Source organism: Chamaea fasciata, unplaced genomic scaffold, assembly GCF_029207755.1.
Source record: "Chamaea fasciata isolate MVZ Bird 193981 ecotype frontalis unplaced genomic scaffold, bChaFas1.0.hap1 SCAF_19, whole genome shotgun sequence".
In the NCBI taxonomy this organism is placed as follows: Eukaryota; Metazoa; Chordata; class Aves; order Passeriformes; family Sylviidae; genus Chamaea; species Chamaea fasciata.
This window is the reverse complement of record NW_027094104.1, coordinates 2,431,426-2,451,748: the sequence shown is the minus strand read 5'-3', so window position 1 is coordinate 2,451,748 and position 20,323 is coordinate 2,431,426. Positions and strand designations below refer to the sequence as shown.

Genomic DNA, 20,323 nt, shown 5'->3' with positions numbered 1-20,323 from the left:
CCTCCTTTGTGAAGGATCTGGTTGAAGGGTCAAAGCTGTAATTCACTTGTGATAGAGAAGGGAGACCAGTGTTGATTTAGTCTCTTAGTCTGGAGAGGCCTGGAGACCATCCTGGATTTTGTGGCACCTCAAACAGAGAAATGAGGATATTGATGCCCAGACAACTTTGTCCTCCTCCCTGCAGTAACCAGACCTCAGTGCGTGGGGCTGAGGTAAATGTCTGCAACATTGAAGGAGAAATATCCATGGGTATTTATTTATTCACCACCCAAATGCCTACTTCAATCATTCTGTGTCATCTGGAGTACTCCAATGCCATTATGGCCTTGTGTTGAAAGCTATTAAAACTTTGAGAAATTTGCAAAAAGCTCCAAGTAGCTGAGAGTGAATAAACCCTGCAAGAGAAGTTTATGCTCCGCTCTTGCTTCTTTGCTTCAGTTGAATGAGAAGCAGACTGAGGAAGAAATGGATAAATTTCCTTCTTCCTGGTAGGAAGGACTAGTCACTTATTTCAGAGACCAAAGGGATGATTGTTTAGCTGGTAGCACAGATGTTTGGGCAAGAGTGCTCACTCTTCAAGCTTGGCAGCCAAGCCCTCCCGGAACAGGCAGTCCTCCTGTCCTTTCTGTTCTCACTTCCTGGTATCATTCATCACAGAGGCTTCCCTGTGTTTTGAGCAGGCTATTTACCCACTTCTGCTAAATTCTGCATGCAAGGAGCAGAGTTGTTGTACTCTTCTTCAGAGTAGGGCTAATAATTGTTCCGTTTCTGAGTGTGCTCTACAATTCTACAATGGTAGTGTGCCCACCATTCCAGAATGGTGTGGAATAGTAAGATATGAAAGCGCATTATTTAAATTAACAGCCCTATTAAATTAAAGATCAACATCTATAAAAACGGCATTTTCATCCGTTCTTGATACATAACACTCTTCCTGTCTATCAGACTGAGTAGTAAGATAGTATCATGCTCTGTAGGTAGAACCCCATTAAACCTCAGAATAATGTTTCCTGTGGTGTGTAAATGAGATCAGATTATTTTAATTGAGTGCTGCCTCATGCCACAGACCTATGCCTGGCACACAGAGCACTGACAGATTCTGTAGGACTGAGCTGTGCCTGAGTATACAGAGATATGTTCCCTGAGATCAGTACAGAGATCAGTCCCCGGATTGATTCCCTTTGCTGCCCCAGGACACAGTGGAGTGCTTTGGTTATGGAAATGGAAACTGCACTGAAAACATTTAATGTGTTCCTCTCTGAGAGCATCCTGAGGATGCTGCTAAATAGAAGGAGTTGTACGAAACCAAGTTATTTCTTGAGCTCTGCACTGCCTATCACAATGAAAACAGGATGAGATTTACTTGGGAAAAGAGAAGCAAAGCCAAGTTTCTTCATATTCCCTTGTAATAATCATGTACACCCACAGAGAGAATTTGGCCACAGGAGTGCTACTGATACTTCTGCTGCGTTGGTGTTATTGTAAGGCTTTGTTTCCAGTCATAATATTCTTTCATGTCTGTCTGTGGGCATGACCAGCCCTCCCGAGGGAACAGAATTCTCAGATTATCACCTCGCTCCAAATCCCTTCTACATCTCTTTTGACTCCTCCTATTTTCTGAATGAAGACAAAGCAAACCACATTTACCTTTTCTCTGGGCACACATTACTCATCCAGCAGCTACACATAGAGTCTGATTCCTTCTGCCTTTTGAGGAACTGCAGATTTCTTTGATCTCTTTGGCCTAACCTCAATTTAATTTATCTTTCCAATCATTTGTTCCTCCTGCCACTGTTGTCAGTGACAACACTAACGTTCTCAGGAGCAGGAGAATCATATTTTGTGTACTGCGAAAGGCTACTGCAATAAATGTTGCAGTATCTAAGCTGCCTTTGTGTTTTTTATTACAGTTGCCTTTATGTCACTTCTGGGAATTGGGATTGATTGAATGTCACTTCAAAACAAGTTGAAATTATTGTAGTGGGATGTACATCTTGTCTTTATCAGTAAAGAATTACTTACATTTGAAAACACTGTTTTACTCTGTTTTCCAAGTCATGGCTGAGCTATCTGCTCATTTCTGGAATACTTCTTCCTGGAATTATTAAATCAATACTTACCAAGTTTGTATGCTTGACAAAAGCATAGTGCTTGTCTTCTCTAAAGCTTAGTTGAGAAAAAAGATGGCAAGGTGATTCAGACCCTTCATTGTGAATCTGGGCAAAACCAAAAGCAGGGGCTAGAGTCAGATCAGGAAATATCCCTCAAGTGACAAGGCAGAAACTGCTAAGCATGGCTGAGTAAGAATGTTCTCCTTATTTTACTTTTGTGTCTGGTTAGTTATCAGCAGGGTGGCAACATTATAAAATTAGCGGGAACAAAATGTCAAATCATCCAAGTAATTTCTCCTGGCACATTTTTTCAGTGCTAAAACGACTTTTGGAAGATTGACAAAGGAAATAACATGGGCAGTGGCATTATATCACAATATAATGAAATGGGTATGATAAAAAGAAAAAAAAAAGCAAACTAAGGAAATGCCTCAAACTAAGTCTTTGCACAATCAATAGGAGTAGATTTAGGGCTGTAACCTGCTAAAAAAGAGTCCTAAACAAAATGAGCTACCTTTTATTAAAATTCCAAGAAGATTAATTCTGACTTCATTGGAAACTGAATTGATCATTTAAGCGGTAGTCCATAAGGATTTGAAATATGCCTTGAAATCTTCAAATTATTTTGCAAAGAAAGTTCATGCCAAAGCTGCGAGTTTGAAAGCTGTGATTGGACACTTGGGGAAGTGTAGCTGCTCTTGTTTAAATTAACAGCAGCTTTGCAACTCCATTCTGATGTGTAGCTCACAGCATTTAAAGGATGCTGAACAGAATTTAAGAAAAAAATTAATGAAATTAGCTTTGGGAAATCAGAATGTGGTGCCAGAGACACTTTGGTTCTTCAGGGCAATGCAGAACAGTAACAGTCCTGACTCTGAGTCTGCAAGTCATGTCTGAATTCTTTAAATGTTGGAGGTTTTAATAGCTAAAGCACAGGATTTTGTTTCCAGAAATGTGAATTTCTTTCCTTTTTTGGGGGGGAGGAGTGGGGGTTTTTTTGCAAAGAGGAAACAACAGTTAAATTATTTTTTAAAATGTAATTTGAACTAGAAAAACTTAACTTCTTGGTTTGTTGAAGGTCCACAGAAATTGGTGGAATTCTGAGGTTCTCTAGGAGACTCAGTTTAACTGAAATGGATGAGTGTTTCTGAAGTGCTTTGAGATCCATGAGCAGCAAACCCCTGTACCCTGCCATCGCAGACCTTTACAGCAAGTGAGGAAAGTGGTTTTAAATGTTTAAATGCACAGTTCTGGAGCACTTTGATTGCCCAGGGGTTTTTAAACTACAGCCATACAAGAAATCCAGAACATTGTTCTAATCTCACACTAGCCAGAAGTTTATGCTGACCACAGAGAAAATGATTCTTGTTATTTTCAGGCCTTTAGAAGAGGCTCTGTCCAAAAGGAGACCTTTCCAGGATAGCACCAAATGGAAGCTGTGCAGTGTGAAATCTGCAAATATTCTTCTGAGACATTCCACAAAGCACAGCAATTTAAGTTATTTTTTGTGCCCTTAAGATTTAATCAGGCTAGTTGCCAAGAGGGTTTGTAGTTACTCTTCCAAGTGATCGATCTCCTCAGGGCCAGGGTCCCGAAATCCTTAGAACAAATTGAAGCAGCTCTTCAAAGTGATCCAGAGTTCCCTAGTGGTAGATGTCTCTGTGAAATTAAAGCAGAATTGGTTCAAGTTCAGAAGTAGAATGTTGAAGTCAAATTGAGAAAGGGAAGCAGATTTTCATCATCATTTCTATATAGAAGGAGACATCCTACTCTCAGACCTTACGGGCTGCATTTGGGGAGGGGGTTGTGCTTGCTTTTTCACACAGATTCCTCAGGCTCATTGCTGCTTACGTAGCTGCTTCTTCTGAAAGTAAAAAAGGTGTTCTGATTGTTTAAGGAGTTTTTCATAAGGCGAGCAGAAAAAAAAACAAAACAAAACAAAGAAACAAACAAACCAAAAAAAGAAAAGAAATTGATTCTGTGCCAATACATTTTCCAGCTCCTGAACAGAAGGGGACTGAAACAGTTTATAGTGAAATCAGAAAGACTAATAATGGTAAGTAAGCTAGTGAAAAATTAAACACTTTAAGGAAGCGTGTGTGTAGAGGTTAGAGAGAAATTTGTGACTGAGTATTTTATAAGATAATATTTAGACCGAATACTTAGAACATAAGTGCCATTATAAAGAAGAGCTGCAAGTCACATAGGATAGGAACATACCAACGTGCAGCTACAAAATCACAGAAGCTGATAAATTGCGTGACATCTTCATGGCTCCTCATAAATCAGTTATATTAATATTTGTAACATCTACCTCATCAGTCTGTTTGTGCTGGATCTGCTGAATATTTGGGCCATAACATCTGGATCTGAATCTAGACCCCCGTTAGGGATCAGGATTCTACACCCTGTTATCTCAAACTGCTCAAGAGAAACATTTGTCTCTTATTTGGGCATGTTTGTCACGTGCTGTAAAATATTCCATTTGCTTTGGGTGTAACTCCAGCAGATATCTATAAAGCCTCCAACACCAGACTCTAAAAGCCTTTAAAGCAATATGATCATTTCAGCAGCTCCTCAAGCACAGAGGTGTGTGGGCAGTAGCAGCTTGCTGGCAATTACTGTCTATAAATGTTCTGCCACTAATGAGTTCAGAGACAGTGGGTTAAAAGAAGGTTATTTCATCAGTTTGTCAAAGTCTAAATTGGAAAGGATTTCCTCTCCTCTCTTTGTGTTAGGAAGTCTAGATTTGTAAATATTAGGGCTGCAAACTGTTCACATTTTGTCCCCATTCAGGCTTTGTTGTGTGCTATTTTTAATTTTTGGTTGTTGTGCTTTAACTTTCTGGTTTTTTCTATAAGGCATTTCCCACCTCTGACACAATATTCTGTGGCTGGGGAATCTTTCGTGTGAGGGTCTCCATGTACTTTAGAAAACATTACTTAATTTTCCCTTTTTACGTGGCAATTTTTATCTCCATTTTACAGATAAAAATGACAGATTTTACAGCTGAATAAACGGAGAGATTAGGTCATCCGTTTAAGGCAAAGCGTTTGGAGAGTGACAACAGTGGCAAAGGAATTTCAGAACCCTTGGTGCTGTGCCTGTGCGTTGTACTCATTTTTCACAGCCTTGCAGTGAAAATCAGAATATCTTTCACACTTCAGAGCGTGGCCAGGCACTTCGTGCAGGACCACCAAGAGAAAAAACACAGTTTATTTTAGGGCTGAGCCCCAAGGCTACAAATGTTCTGAAATGTTCTCCAACGAGTGTGAACTGGACCTGTAAAAAGCTGCAGAAGCTGCTGTATAACCCTCACCTACTCTGCCCAGGTGTGAGGGTGACCATCACACTGCTCACCAGCCCTGGTTCTGGCTGGTACAGAATGAATGTGTTATGTACCAGAGGAATGTAAACTCCAGGTTGGTACAAAGAGCACTTTAAAAGGCTGTAATCCCAGAAGGGGGGAACTGCAGAAAAATGGGTTATGATTGAAAGACTGAGCTGTACTAGCCAGAGGACCTGCAAACACCCCTTAATCTTGCAGTCCACCTGCTCTTTTATGCATAACGTTCTACGGTTTCAGTTATTCTTGGAAACACAGTACCAGTTTATTGTTTCAATCACGTCTCTTTTTCCTGACTGATACACAGGAAAAGTGTTCCAATTAGATAAGCAGTGCATCACCCAGCAATGCAGTGCTACCTTACGGTTAACGTAACACTGCCTTGGGTTTTTGATAGGTTGTGTGATTGTGAGGTGGCAAAGTGCAAATGCAGCGGAGGATCCCTATTAAATATTCTGCCTACTTTGATTTATTAATATTATATATTAATATAAGTGCATTAAATGATGCCAATTGTGAAAGATGTTGAACATGACTAGTGGGTACAGAAGTTGATTTATCATTCTATTCTTTGATATTTTTGAGCAAAAGCCCAAGAGTACAGCCTGCTTCAGGAAGGCAATGATTCAGCCAGAGTGTCCTGGGGGAGATCACAGGAGTTTAGGAATTGCTGTCAGCTACACAGTTTGACAGATTTAACCCCTAAGAGCTACGTAACACTTTATTATTATTTGTTTGTAGGTAACTATTGTGGTTTAATTAGACTTGAGTGCTTCATAAGCAATTTTGTCTTAGGAAGGGGCTGTCCGTTCATTCCAGAAATTGTGTGCACCAGAGAGGAAGCTGAAGAACAGTCAGTAGTTGTTACGTCTGATGCAATTCTTTGTGGCTGAGCTAAAACATTTTTCCTCTTCATTTTTCTGACGACTGTCACTGCTGTCCCCAGTAAGGCAGATGCCATAGCAGTAACCAACTCTGGTATTTTGAGTTCTGTAGCTGTTGCTTGTTCTTAGCCAAAATCTGCACCATGAATCCATAGTGCTGATAGTGCTCTGAGCTTTCCCAAGCCTCAGGCCGCTGGCAGAGCGCTGAGCGTCTGTCATTATTCCTTTTCTTTTATTTTCCTGGTGCTGGCTATGTTATCTCCATTTGAGTGCCTCCAGCACACTGTGGATAAGACTCCCCGTCCTCCCTGCTGTGCTGTTTTCCTCATTCTGAGTGCCAGGGCTCAGGAGGTGGTTTTACATTAGAGATGGACAGAAACAAACTGTCAAATGCACATTTCAAATCCCAGAAGACCTGCATGTGGTTAACTACAGTTAACTCATTTGTAGTGGGAAAAGCAGATAATTTGTGAAATTCCATTCTAGTCAGGTATGTTTTGATTGAAAGTCAAAAATGTCAGTCTCTGGTTGGTTGGATGCTGGATTTCCTCTGCTGTAACGAGAGTTTAAGGAGGATGCTGCTCATTTTCTCTCTGCACGCAACTGCAAGATAAGAAGTTGTCCTTGCATTGTTATTGAAAGATTAGTTTAGTTCAGAAACATATTTAGTGTTCAGGATGTTCACACGGGTATTGTTTTAAAGCCTTTTCCAGAGCAGTGGGCTGTTGCCTCAGTATTTTACATAAAATACCAAAAACTTCAAGCCTCAACTTTAAATCAGCCCTTACATCCAGATGGCAATTTGGGGGATGGTCACAGTTAGTGCCATTCACACCTCTGTGTAAAAGTCCTTCAGGCTCACCAGGACGAACTAATTTCCTTAAAATCCTGCTTTCTCTGGTTGCTCTGTGAAAAGGCCAAAGCATATTGCGAGCCAGGAATATCCAGCCCAGTCCCAAAGTTGCTGCTTTTTGTTCAGAAAGAAGAGATAATCGTCCAAAACTTAAGCCAAACAGGCAATTGCCTAAATCAAGAGACTGCCAGGAAGGATAAAATGGCTGTGGCCCTGCTGCCTCCCGTGCTGTGCTGGTGTCCAGCAGCCCAGGCTGGCAGCTCTTCCTGAGGGAGGGTCAGGATGTGTCACACACGAGTTCAGCTGCCTGGGTGGAGGCTCTTTCAGGCACGATTTATTTCCATCACACCTTTCATCTTCCCAAGAGGCAGTAGGGGCAGGAAGCCCAAGCATCTCCATGCTGGCTCTTTATCTCAGCTCCAGCCCTTCCCTCAGCGTCGACCCCAGTTCTTGGGGTGGCACGGTCCTGTTCGTGTTGCTGAGAAGAGTCAGAGCCAACTCCAGCTCACAGATTTCCTCACGTTTTCCCAGGACTCTTCCTGTGGAAGATGATGCTATTGGTACATTCTTGCTCCTTCAGTGAGCTCTGTCTTTGCCGCGTGTCAAGCCCAAAGCTCGCAGAAGCCAGTGGCAGGCTTTGCACTGGCCTTATGTGCACTGGACTGAGCTCACTGGGCCTTATGGCAAGATAACAATTCCCAATTTCTTATTAGGAAAGTGGAAATCCAGCAAACAGAATGCAGAGCCAGCCTTTATGCTGCTAAGTCTGGAAAAATGAATTGGTCGCTTGGAAGCAATTGTAGCAGTGAGACAGGAAATTCTAAGAGTCCTACAGTAACCAACAATGTACTATGGAAAAATAAATATATCCCAGTGGAAAGAGGCATGAGAAATCCCCATTGCATTCAGAGGTTTGGAACAAATCTATTTGAAATCAGCCCTAGCAATCAGGAAATCTGCTCAAATACTTTCCTGCTACTGAGCCTCAGGCTTTACACCTACATCTTAGCCAGAATTTCCCCCTGAATCCTTTTCCAGCACAGAAAGAACTCACAGGGCCTGGGGATTCATTGTGTTGTTCAGAACTCGGGTATTTTGAGCACATGATAGTTGCAGGCAGTCCAAACCCATGCAAATACCTTGTCCTGTCTCCAAAATAAAAACTCTTTGCATCTTTAGGTTTCTAGGCTAAGGCCTGGATCTGTGAGACGTTGATTCCGGAGCCAAATGCTTACAATAGCTTCAGCCAAAAATCAGGCAAAGCCAGATGATTTCAGTAAGGCTCAAACATGCAGGGAGCTTCTGACCTTGCTTGAACCCCCAGTGCAGAGCTGGATTACGTGCATGCCCCATGTCAGAGCTGTTCCCAAGCTGCCTGCCAAGATCCTCTGATGGAAGCTACTGCTCCAGTAAAGCCTTGGCAGGACGCTGTGTGTGTCTGCAGCTCAGCACCTTTGGTTCATGGTCTGACATCCTGGCTCTCACCAGGGCTGGAGGTGGCTTGGGGCTGGATTGGCAATTGCAGCTGTTCAGGCACATTTTGTCCTCTCCATAACCTCTAGCAACAAAATATGCTAGAGCAAGTGGGGGTGACAGTGTCTTAAATTCCTGCTATATGTACTCCTTTGTAAAAATGTGTTCTTTGAATTTAAAATCCCATCTACTGGAAGCAATAGCAAGAGTTCAGATCCATCAGAAGTCCAGAAAACCACCCACCTTTGTTAGTCTTGGGAATATTTTAGAAATCACCAGTCTGAGACCTTCAGCTCCGATTCCTTTCACAAAACATGGAGCTTCTACAGAAGCTTGACCAATTATTCTGTGTGTCTAGAATCCAGCATTTCTCAATTCCCCATTTTTGGCAGTAAGGGAAGGCCAGGTGTTATGAAAAATCTCTCAGTTCTACAGTAAAACTGGTAAAAAAAGTAGAACCACTTCTTTTTTTCTTAAAAAAAAAAAAAAAAGAAATAAAAAGATTGTGAAAAGATTGACACAGCAAAGAATCAGCCAAAGCACTATGTCACTGTGCCTTTATTAGTGGCTTACCTGCTGGCTGCCCTGAGAGGTACCTGGTAGAAATCACCCAGACTTCCAGCAACGCTTCCCTGGGCAGAGCGTGACATTTCCTGGCAGAGCTGTGACACTCAGCTAGAAAACCCCAGTGCTCTGGATGTGGGTGACAGGTAACAAGGAGGAGGGATCACTGTCACTGTGACCTCCAAGCTTTGGGTAGCCAACATCCCGTTGTTTGAAGTCTGGAATTTACACAAAATTTCTCATTTCCTCCTTCCTGCGAGAACAATACATTGTGACAGAGACTAAACGACAGCTTGTTAATGCCTCACTTCATAAACCTTATGTATGGTTTTGTCCACTTAAAGCCAAGCTTTGATGTAGCACTGGCTCAGCAGTGGTTTTGTTCAATTCTGTTGGCTTTCAGGACACAAAAATGCTTTTGTGTGCGTTCCATGTAACTGCTTATTTTGTTTCCTAATGTCTAAACATATGTGGATCAATCTTGCCAAACACTGAGATCAATTTTATACTGAAATTGAGCTCGTGCACTGCTGTAAGGTGCTGTAGCCACCTCAGGTTTTAATCCTTTGCTTAGGCTAAAAGTTCTGGGTGGAGAACTCTGAAATGCACCAGAGACCTTCACCTGTGTTCAGCTTCCTTGTTACTTCTGCCGGCTGACAAGTCATAAAAGACTTCTATGAAGGTCTAATAATGGCAGTAGTACTCTGCATAATGCCCTTCATTTAGTGATTTCAGGGAACTTTTCAAAATTTACGTAAGTGTTCTGCCTATGGAAGACTGATTTTTAAATTTGCTCTTTAAAAATACATATGATTAGAAAAAACATCGATTCAGAAACTAACCCCCATTTATATAAAAAAACACTGGGAAGATTAAGCCAGAGGCCCAGTCCAACCCCTTTGTTTAGAACATTTGATGAATTTCGTTCACACAGCCTCTCTCCAGTGAGTTTGGTACACTTTCCAAGAAAATACCCTTCAAGATTCGGCACTTACTTTGGTCACATGTGAAATATCTCAAGAGAACATACAGATGAGCACTTTTAACGAGACTTGAAGTCCTCTCCTGTAACTGGAGTTACTTGGAGAGGTGGAAGAAGTATTTATGTTTTGGTATTTGAGTGTATTCTGTGAAATTTCTGAATAGCTAAATCCAGTTTTTTTGAAAAAAGCCTATGATCCAGTCTTAAAGTTCACCGACCCTAATAGGAAAGAGCTTGCTGGCACTCAGGTTTTTCATTGGGAACAAGCAACCTTTTATTAATAAAATGTCAGGTGTCTTTGCAAGATGTTATTTTTGCCCTGAAAATTCTATCTTCTACTGGATTTCTGCAATACGTGATTTTCCTGGCAAGGAATTGGATTAGGAAGTAAAACGCTGATGAGAACTTGCCTCTGAAAGGAAGAGTCTCTTGTCCAGTAACAGACTGTGCGCTCAGTAGAGACTTCTGCTCTAGCACATAATCAGGAAAGCTGCCAAACAGGTCCTGCACAATGTGGGCTTTGAAATGTCTGGTCTCGACCTTGTACTTGGATTAAACTAGAACTTGGATACTCCTTAAAGCCCAGAGCTTTAATCTTAGATATAGGTCGGAATTTTATGGAATTGCAAAGCGAACAAGAAGGTTGAAGTACCTACGCCTGCATTTTCTGGAACATAAAACTGCTCACTCTGCAATGTGCCCTTTCATAATTTATACATTGTGTTTTATTTTGCAGATTCTATGGAAAACAGGCATTCTGTAAGTATACATTTTATGCAAGCAGTCAAATACAGTGACACGGGTTGAGGTGATTGTGCATCTGGTGAGATGGTGTTCAAGTGTTGATGTGGTTTGTTTGTTGCTCGGGATGTTTGCAGGACAGGGATGGGGCAATCCCTTTGGATATATTTTCACGGATCAGGCTTCCAACCCTCTGTTTATAGGACGGTCAGTTTTAGGAGTCTGTGGGAGGGGCTGGAGTCTGGTGGTGCCGGTGCACAGATAATGATGCCCCCGGGGTTTGTGTGGAGCACCTGCACAGCTCTGGGGCTGTGCCACAAACGCTGGCAGGATGGCACAAGGTGAGGGGTGGCTGTGGAGGCGCGGGAGATCTGCTCATCAACACCGCTCGCCTGGTAAATGCATCACTGGGGACAGAGCTGCTGTTCCAGTGCCATCTGTCAGTGCCCGGGCTTGGGGACGTGCCCGGGGTGTGCCTGTTCACACACACATCCTGGCACTGGAATGCCCAGAGAGGTGAGCTCCGTCCTAAGGTGTGAGCACCGAGCCAAGCGGCGATGGTGGCCAGCCCAGCTTGCAGATGTCCCTTCTATTCGCTTCTGTGGCCGTTTCCTCCTGGGTTTGTTTTCATCCACTGCTAGAGCAGGTGGGGTGACTCCAAGGGCTGGCAGTAATCTGAGTCCTTGTAAGAAATTCTGAAGGCAAACAGTTTTTGTTGCAGAGTACAAAGCTGGGTCACGGCTATGCTGTTGTAACCAAGAAGTAGGAATGGTGCCATCCATATATGGAGGATCTCCACTAAAAATGTGGAGTTTTGTGAAGGTTCTGTAGGTGGTGAACAGCTTCATAGTGCTAAGAAGCCAGTGACAAAATACGGATTTTTTTTTTATATAGAAGAAATATGTTGAATGAGCTGTTACTCTGCCCTCAGGAGATCTGAGAGGCTGGGAATTCACATCTCAGGAGTACTTTTATGAATGTTAGATATGCTATCAAATCCAACTCAGACTAAGCAAAAAGTTGTTTTCTCTGCCACCCACTTTGTGACTTTGGAGCTTGTACTTAAAAAGAAAAAAAAGGAGAGACTCATAAATAAGAATCACAATAGCACAGTCTACGTCAGCTTATGGCATCCATGTGAGTTTTGAAAGGCTCCATCAGCACTCCCGTCCCCATGGGATACACAGGCCGCCCATTGTATTATTTACAGACACTGGCAGTGCACTGAAGGTCACAGATTGTGTTACAATAAACAGACTCATATTAACCCAGGCCAGGAGGGTTTATAGTGTCATTGTCTCTCTTAGTTTAAAGGTTTGTTTTTATTCTTTGCTCTCAGTTTTCTAAAAATATGTTGAGCTGAACCCTCCCCTGGGTTATACCAGGCATTCCTTGGAGAGTGATGCCGAAGAAAGTTTTCTCCCAGTCCAACACAAAAGAAAAAATGGTCAAGGGTGGCTGTGACAGATGTGAGGTACAAGCTCAGGGAGGAGGTTTTGTCTTCTTTTTTCCACAGCCTACATAATTTCTAATGGATATGGAGGTGGTTTTTTGTTTTCCTGTGGCCAAAAAGTGAATAAAACATCTCTCCATGGAAGTATAGTAAAAAGTCAGTGACTGGCACACTGACCACCCTGTGCGAATCACTTTCGTAATTAATTGGGCAATTAAAGCTTGCTAAACCAGACAATCTGTGAAGTAATGTCAGATTCAAGGAGGAAAAGTGTCAGCTGAGGGCAGTGTTTTCTTTGTTCCTTTTATTGCTCTCTAGCAGTAGAAGGGTAATAAAAGTAGTATTCTGTAAAACTAATCTCATTTTCAGAAACACCCCAGAGCAAAGTCAGTTTTATAACACTTGCACATCTTGCTTGATTTTCCTAGAAGTTGCCTTATTCAGTTACTATCCGAGACATTGTCCCTTCCTTAGTAGACTGGTCATGTATTAACATAGTAACTATTTTTTTATTATTATTATTACTGCTTTAAAGGATGTAGCAAAAGAACAGAGCCTTGTAGCCTTGTCTTCTGCTTCTTAAATTCCTCCTTCTGTTCCCAATAAAGCCTGTGACAAAAGCAGCACCTCCCTCTCCAAATAAGTGACCTAACATTGGACTGGACACATGAATTTCTTCATAGATTTTCCATCCCCTCTATTTGCCTCTCAACACTGTACAGGCCACACAGATGAGCACTGAAGAGGCAGGGAGCTACTAAAGTGCCTTTTATCATCATTTTCTTGCAGATGTTTATTTATTTTTTTTTTCAGCAGCTCATTTTCATACATGCTTAACTGTGATGTATCTCAGAGGTTTGGTCCAAATGAGGAGTTGTTGATCCCACTCGTGAAAAGGAAAATGCTCCTTATAAAGCGATCAAGTGGCTTAAACTTCCTCCCCAGCTGTTCTGCTTCTTGATAGCCAAATTAAGTGTTTGGCTCAGAGGTGAAGTTGCATTTGATCTGCTGTTCCCTTATCTGTGAGGGGAAGGGGCCTTCAGGAGCCCGACTGTCAGCTGGAATCCCAGGGAATGCCAGATGGATCACTGAGCTGGAGTGGCCCGGCAGAAAACTGCTAGAATCCAACTCTGTTTAGGAAGTAATAGATGTCCCAGAAGTGTGAGACAAAGAACCGCAGCAGAGAGGAGTATTTTGCTTAGAACTCTGTTTTCGGGGAAGACACACAGTGTTTTTATTTCAGTAATGGTGGTGGAGACTCATCAGATCCCAATGTCCTTTTAACTCCCTGAATTCCGATAATTTGCATTCCAGTGCTCAGATAAAGTCTGTTAACATTCAGTTCTGCATTGCTCTTCCAGATGTCACAGGCAGAACAGAAAATTGCACTGTGGAGAAGGAAGATGTAGCAAATCATTTTAATGGTTGCTACTCCTGTTTTTGCGCATTTACCCCTACATAGTTTCTGTCAGAATAAATACAGTGCAGCAGGGAAATTTAGGGACTTTGCTTCTTCTTCACTGAGACACCATCACAACACTGAGTTCAGGCTTTTAGTAAACACTGTGCACTGACACAGGTGCATCGAAAATGTCTATTATGTCAAGAAAGGTGTCGGATCAGAAAAATAATCAAAGTTTGAATTACTTGAACTATATAAAGACTCAGCTGCAGTACAGGTTATGACTGATTTGCAGTTCAGAGTACCTTGAACCTGAAAGTCTTGGATTTTTAGGTCATTTAGAAAGGAACCTGAAGTTTTATGTCAGGGGTTGCTTCCCTCCATCTCCTGTGTTTCAGAAATTTGTCTCTTAAAGGCAATCCATAGGAAGTATTTGCAAAAGAAATGAATTACTTAGAGAGGAACTGGGAGGAGGTTTCCTTCCTGAAATCAGAGCTGGCAATCTTTCTAAGTTATTTAATGGTCCCAGTTTCTGAAAACATATTGAAGGAAATATCTTGACAATGAGATAGCCACTTCGCCAAACACTAATTGGTATTGTGTCAAATTTACCTCAGCAGTACGTTCTGACTTCATATCTCCTCCTCTCCTGCTGCCTCCTAGATGTGTTTGTGTATTTGTTTGTTTGGTTCTGTCCTGGGGGTTCAGGAGGACTGGCAGTACACGAGGACATTGTGTATTTTTAGTTGCCTCTTTGTCCAACCTCGGCATGTGCCCTCTGAGACAGAAACCTGGACAATTTACATCTCTCTGGAGGAATTTCTAGGCGTTATTCAGCTACTTTCTCCTCTTACTCAGGTGATCTCAGAAGTATTTTCTCAGTGTTAAAGGAATTAACACTGCCAGCTCCCAAGGGGGACCTGGCCTGTGTTTAACTGTGCGCAGAAACATGGCACAATAGTTTCAGACAGGAAAGGAAGATGAAGGATGTGTCCAGTTAAAACTGGGGGGGGGCGGGGGGAATTTCAGGCACTCAGGATATGAAAAACAAGGTGATACTCTGAAATAAACACTGAATTACAAGCCAGGAATTCCTCTGACTCATGGGGCAAATCCTTTGGGGGTAAGTCCGCAAAAGGAACGAGGCGCCTCGGTGCTGACAGACCGAGCTGTAGGGTTAGAGGCCACCGTGTACCCTGAGCAGAAGTTTCTTGGAGGGAGACTTTGGCAAGCGATGTCAGGAAAGACTTGACAGTTGTGAATCCCCAGTGGGCAGAATTATTTCTGTCATATAATGCAAAAACAATGAAGTCTGGGCTCTCTCTGTGCGCGTTCCCACCGGCTGGTGTAGAGGATCGCTCCGTCTGCCCTCTGTGCTTGCCGGTGCCAGGAGTCTGCCCCTGCTGTGGGCTGGAGATAACCCTGGCACGGCTCTTGCAGGAACACAGTGTCCAGAAGCTGGATGCTGCATTGCTCCCTGTGAGACGCCAGCCCTTAGGGAAAGGCTTTCATTCCCCTGGGACTGAACCTGGGGTCTAACTGTGGCAGCTCAACACCTCCTAGTAAATAAGGAATCTGACTTCCAGGTGTGTCAAGTGCCAGCAGTTCCCTTAAAAATCCAACTTTTGTCAGTAAGCGCCCGCTTAGAGATGTTGGTGATTAACAGTTTTGGAGTCTAGCTTGTAATTGTTACTCTAAATCTCCCGCTGTCTTATTTCTTTTTCTCTCTGATGAAGATAATACCAATGTCTCCCCAGAGAACAGTAAGTATTTATTAGCTCACTGTGGAGGGTTCTAAGGAATATGTTACAGGACAGAGGGTAGGGGCACAGTTATACTCACACCTTGGTTTTTTTCTCTTTTGCTCTTTTCGCCAGCAGAGAATATATGGGCATCCTGACGCCACCTAGAGCAGTCACCTCAAAGATCAGCTGGGAGAGGAAAACAAGCCAAGATGGAAGATGTTGCAAGTGTTTCAAAGGCTTTGCAGCAGTTATTTATGAGTTTGCCAGACTCGTCTTTTCAAGGTTTATTTCCTTAGGAGGAACAATAGAGATGTTCCTAAAGCATTTAATGGAAAAAAAAAATTACAATAAAAATTCTCATAGGAAAGTGGCTCTAGAAACCACTGACCCAGGTTCTCATCTGTAATTTCTCCTGCTAATGCAATTTTGCCTTTTTTGCCTCCAATTCATCATGCTCTAAGGAAACAAAGCGGGAGCTACAGCTGAGGAAGTACATTTCTACAATGCAGCAACTACTGTGATACCAGTAGGACACAGAACTATCTAAGCTTGCTTTAAACTCGCTAAGTTGGTTATCAGTGCCACCACTGTGGCAGAACAGAGCTCAGCACAGCCTGGCCAGCCGTGGACGTACCTTGACATGATCTTGCAGCTTGTGCTGAGCTCCCCGTGCTGCAGCAGCTGGACTGCTACCAGGCTTGGAGCCAGCTCAGTTATAGCTCACAGGGATGGGACACTGCAGGGAGGGCCTGAGGGAAGAGTGAGCTCTGGGCTCCCTAAAGACTTGAATAACTGTTCAGAGATTTAGACTTTACCAAGTGCTTCTGTCAGAGGCACAGACAGTCTCTTTACTCTTTGCTAAATTGCTTTTCCCCTTAAGAAGTGTTGAGATGCTTGTTGGTTAATTTGATGGGATGGATCTTCAAGAAATGATTGTCCATCACAGTTATTTTGGATGATTCTATGGTGTCTTCATTGGGTGGAGGTGATACTCAGGTCAGTGAGTTTGTACCTGAAAATCCTGCTATGTAAAATCCTTATTCCTCTGATTTTAGGAGAGATCTGAAGTTGTACTTGTGCCCAGTTGGTCCAGTATGGAATTTCATACCTATCCTTTTTCTCTATAGTATGATAAACCTCTGACATGGATCTAGTTTGAACACAGATCTAGTCCTGCAGCCCATGTTTATCTTGGATGCATAAGTTTAAAAAAACCCCCACAAAACAAAAGAGAAAAAAAAAACTGTCCCCTTAACCAGTTGGCCTTTGACATTGCAGTTGCTCTTTTTTTCTTACTGCAAATTAAATTCCTACAACATCTGGGCCACAGGTAAGAAGGTTCTAATTTAATTAGAAAATAGTGTAAAAGAGGCCATGGGTTGGTGTATACATATATAATTACTGTTTTAAGCATTGCATCAAAGGTGCAAAACCAGCAAGAAACACAAAAGGGGCTTACATCCTCCATTCCAAATGTTTAAAATTTCAAGCTCCAGTTACTGATTAATATCTCTAATTTATTGTTCCCTGTGCAAATGTTGTTTGTATCACGAGCCTGTCACAACTGACTGACTTCATCGCTCTCTTCTGTTGACAAATGTTCTTTCAGCATCCCATGAGTGTCCATGCAAATGCCTTAGTATAAGAAATGTGAAAAGGTATTTTAATAAAGAAAACTCTGAATTGACCTTTGCACTGGATCTTGCACGTTCGTGTTGCAATGAATGCCTGTGAAGTTTTTTATTTGTGGTGAGCCCCAGATCCATCGCAGGGACTGGCATTAGGAAGATGCGCTCTCTGCAACAGATTCCAGGCACTTACATCTGGAGTCAGGAACCCATTTAACAGCAGGTAAATGCACTAAATTGCTTTAAGAACTGAGTGGGTGAGTGCTTGCACTCACATGAGTCTTTTACTAAGTTACAAAGGTAAAAGTCCCTCCACAAACACTTCCCAGCCTTTGGCAAAGCCTGGGAAAACACTGGGGTTTGGAAAGCTTCAGGATATCATCTGGGCATGATGGAGAAGCAGTGGAAGAATTTGTTGCTTGCTTTCAGCTTGTCTTGTCTGGAATAATCCTAAATTATTTTGGATTTAGTTATCTAATACAAGTTGTTTTCCCTACTGAAACGTGTGAACTGTCCATTTCTCAGAGTGCTGTGCACTGCTTTGAGCTCTTCTGTTTTGTCTTGCAGATAACAAAAGTATTTCAGAGTATGAGACAATAATCAGCAGACGTCGCCAGTGAAGACGAGGTAAATGGGCCCATGAGTAAACAACCACACGAGGAGTCCTGATACGAGCATGGGCCAAACAAGCCTCGTTATCCCATTGGAAATATTTGGGAAGTAAGTCTTGAATCCGTTACCAAACAAATGGAAGCTCAGATTGGAGCTCAAACAATACATTATTGAAAACAACAACAACAAAAAAGAGATTTCTGTGTTGTCACCAAGTTGAGCACAGCAAATAGAAAATGAGGTGTGTTAGCAAATATTCACTTTTTGAGCAAAGGGATGGCACATGCCTGGGTCCCGCGTGCCATTCCCTATCCGAGCAGTTCCCCCGCACCCTGTGTCCACTCAACTCGTTCGGGAGGGGCCTTACCTAGCCCCAGGTGGGGGGAACTTGGAAATACTTTTCCTATTGCAGAGCAGAGGCTTTAGAGCTGACAAACAGAGAAATGCCTGAATCAAGTGCCCTCCTCCTCTCCACAGATACTTTCCTTTTCCATTCGCAGCCAAATGGCACCACAAGTTTCCCGGTGTAACGCGGGTTTCCCGGTGTAACACCAGTTTCCCGGTGTAACACCAGTTTCCCTGTATAACATGAGTGTCCCAGTGTAACACGAGTTTCCCTGTATAACACGAGTTTCCCGGTGTAACCCGAGTGTCCTGGTGTAACGCGGGTTTCCCACTGTAACTCGAGTGTCCCAGTGTAACACGAGTTTCCCTGTATAACACGAGTTTCCCGGTGTAACCCAAATGTCCTGGTGTACCGCGCGTTTCCCGGTGTAACTCCAGTGTCCCGGTGTAGCACGAGTTTCCCTGTATAACACGAGTTTCCCGGTGTAACCCAAGTGTCCCGGTGTAACGCGGGTTTCCTGGTGTAACTCCAGTGTCTCAGTGTAACTCGAGTGTCCCGGTGTAACACAGGTTTCCTGGTGTAACTTGAGTGTCCCGCTGTAACTCCAGTGTCCCGCTGTAACGCGGGTTTCCCGGTGTAACTCCAGTGTCCCGGTGTAACTCCAGTGTCCCGCTGTAACGCGGGTTTCCCGGTGTAACTCCAGTGTCCCGCTGTAACTCGAGTGTCCCGGTGTAACTCCAGTGTCCCGCTGTAACTCCAGTGTCCCGCTGTAACGCGGGTTTCCCGGTGTAACTCCAGTGTCCCGCTGTAACTCCAGTGTCCCGCTGTAACGCGGGTTTCCCGGTGTAACTCCAGTGTCCCGCTGTAACTCCAGTGTCCCGCTGTAACGCGGGTTTCCCGGTGTAACTCCAGTGTCCCGCTGTAACTCCAGTGTCCCGCTGTAACGCGGGTTTCCTGGTGTAACTCCAGTGTCCCGGTGTAACGTGGGTTTCCCGGTGTAACTCCAGTGTCCCGCTGTAACTCCAGTGTCCCGGTGTAACTCCAGTGTCCCGCTGTAACGCGGGTTTCCCGCTGTAACTCCAGTGTCCCGCTGTAACTCCAGTGTCCCGCTGTAACGTGGGTTTCCCGCTGTAACTCCAGTGTCCCGCTGTAACTCCAGTGTCCCGCTGTAACTCCAGTGTCCCAGTGTAACGCGGGTTTCCCGGTGTAACTCCAGTGTCCCGCTGTAACTCCAGTGTCCCGCTGTAACGCGGGTTTCCCGGTGTAACTCCAGTGTCCCGCTGTAACTCCAGTGTCCCGCTGTAACGCGGGTTTCCCGGTGTAACTCCAGTGTCCCGCTGTAACTCCAGTGTCCCGCTGTAACGCGGGTTTCCTGGTGTAACTCCAGTGTCCCGGTGTAACGTGGGTTTCCCGGTGTAACTCCAGTGTCCCGCTGTAACTCCAGTGTCCCGCTGTAACTCCAGTGGCCCGCTGTAACTCCAGTGTCCCGCTGTAACGCGGGTTTCCCGGTGTAACTCCAGTGTCCCGGTGTAACGCGGGTTTCCCGGTGTAACTCCAGTGTCCCGCTGTAACTCCAATGTCCCGCTGTAACTCCAGTGTCCCGGTGTAACGCGGGTTTCCCGGTGTAACTCCAGTGTCCCGCTGTAACTCCAGTGTCCCGCTGTAACTCCAGTGTCCCGCTGTAACGCGGGTCTAATGCGCGCTCGGTCGGGCGGGGCCGGGCGGGGCAGGGCTGCCCCCTGGTGGGCGGCGGGGGCACTGCAGGCGCACGGCGCCGCCTCCGTTCCCTGGAACAATAAATGGAGCCGGGAGAATTTTTTGTTCCTGCAGCGCTCGCCCGCCTCTTCCCGGCCTCCGCCACTGTTAAAGAACAGTGTCCCAAACTCAGCGTAAACCTGCCCGTCGTGGCTTCTTCCCCACTCCCTCTCCCCGTAAGGCAGTGAATTGTTGTGAATGCCGGGGCACTGCTTTGAGCGGTTCCTGATAAACCTCAGCATTTATTTACTTTTCTGCAGCGTTGTTCCACCTGCTGCTCGGTTCCCTTCAAGTTCTTTGTGCTGCAGTTCATCACTGAGCCGTGTTGAGCCCCAGCTTTTGGGGGCAGGGGAGGTGACGCTGTCAAACTGAGTACTGCCCATCTCGCGCAAGGAGAGGGCAGGCACAGGGAAAAGAAACAAAGTTTG

General features: G+C 44.0%; 1 protein-coding gene across 7 annotated transcripts in view; it reads left to right on the top strand.

The window, feature by feature from the left end:
- The window catches only part of PECAM1 (platelet and endothelial cell adhesion molecule 1), a 30,419-nt gene extending 14,616 nt beyond the window's left edge, over positions 1–15,803 (top strand). For 2 of the 7 annotated variants that reach the window (XM_066200664.1, XM_066200661.1), the window contains 2 exons: positions 10,950–10,972; positions 15,690–15,803. In XM_066200664.1, the coding sequence (XP_066056761.1) occupies positions 10,950–10,972; positions 15,690–15,719 (53 nt within the window). In that variant the 3' untranslated portion in view covers positions 15,720–15,803. Of the gene's footprint in view, positions 1–4,110; positions 4,168–10,949; positions 10,973–15,686 lie in introns of all 7 variants that reach the window. The other 5 variants (XM_066200663.1, XM_066200660.1, XM_066200659.1 and 2 more) reach the window with 4 other exon arrangements.
- Positions 15,804–20,323: the final 4,520 nt, after the last annotated feature.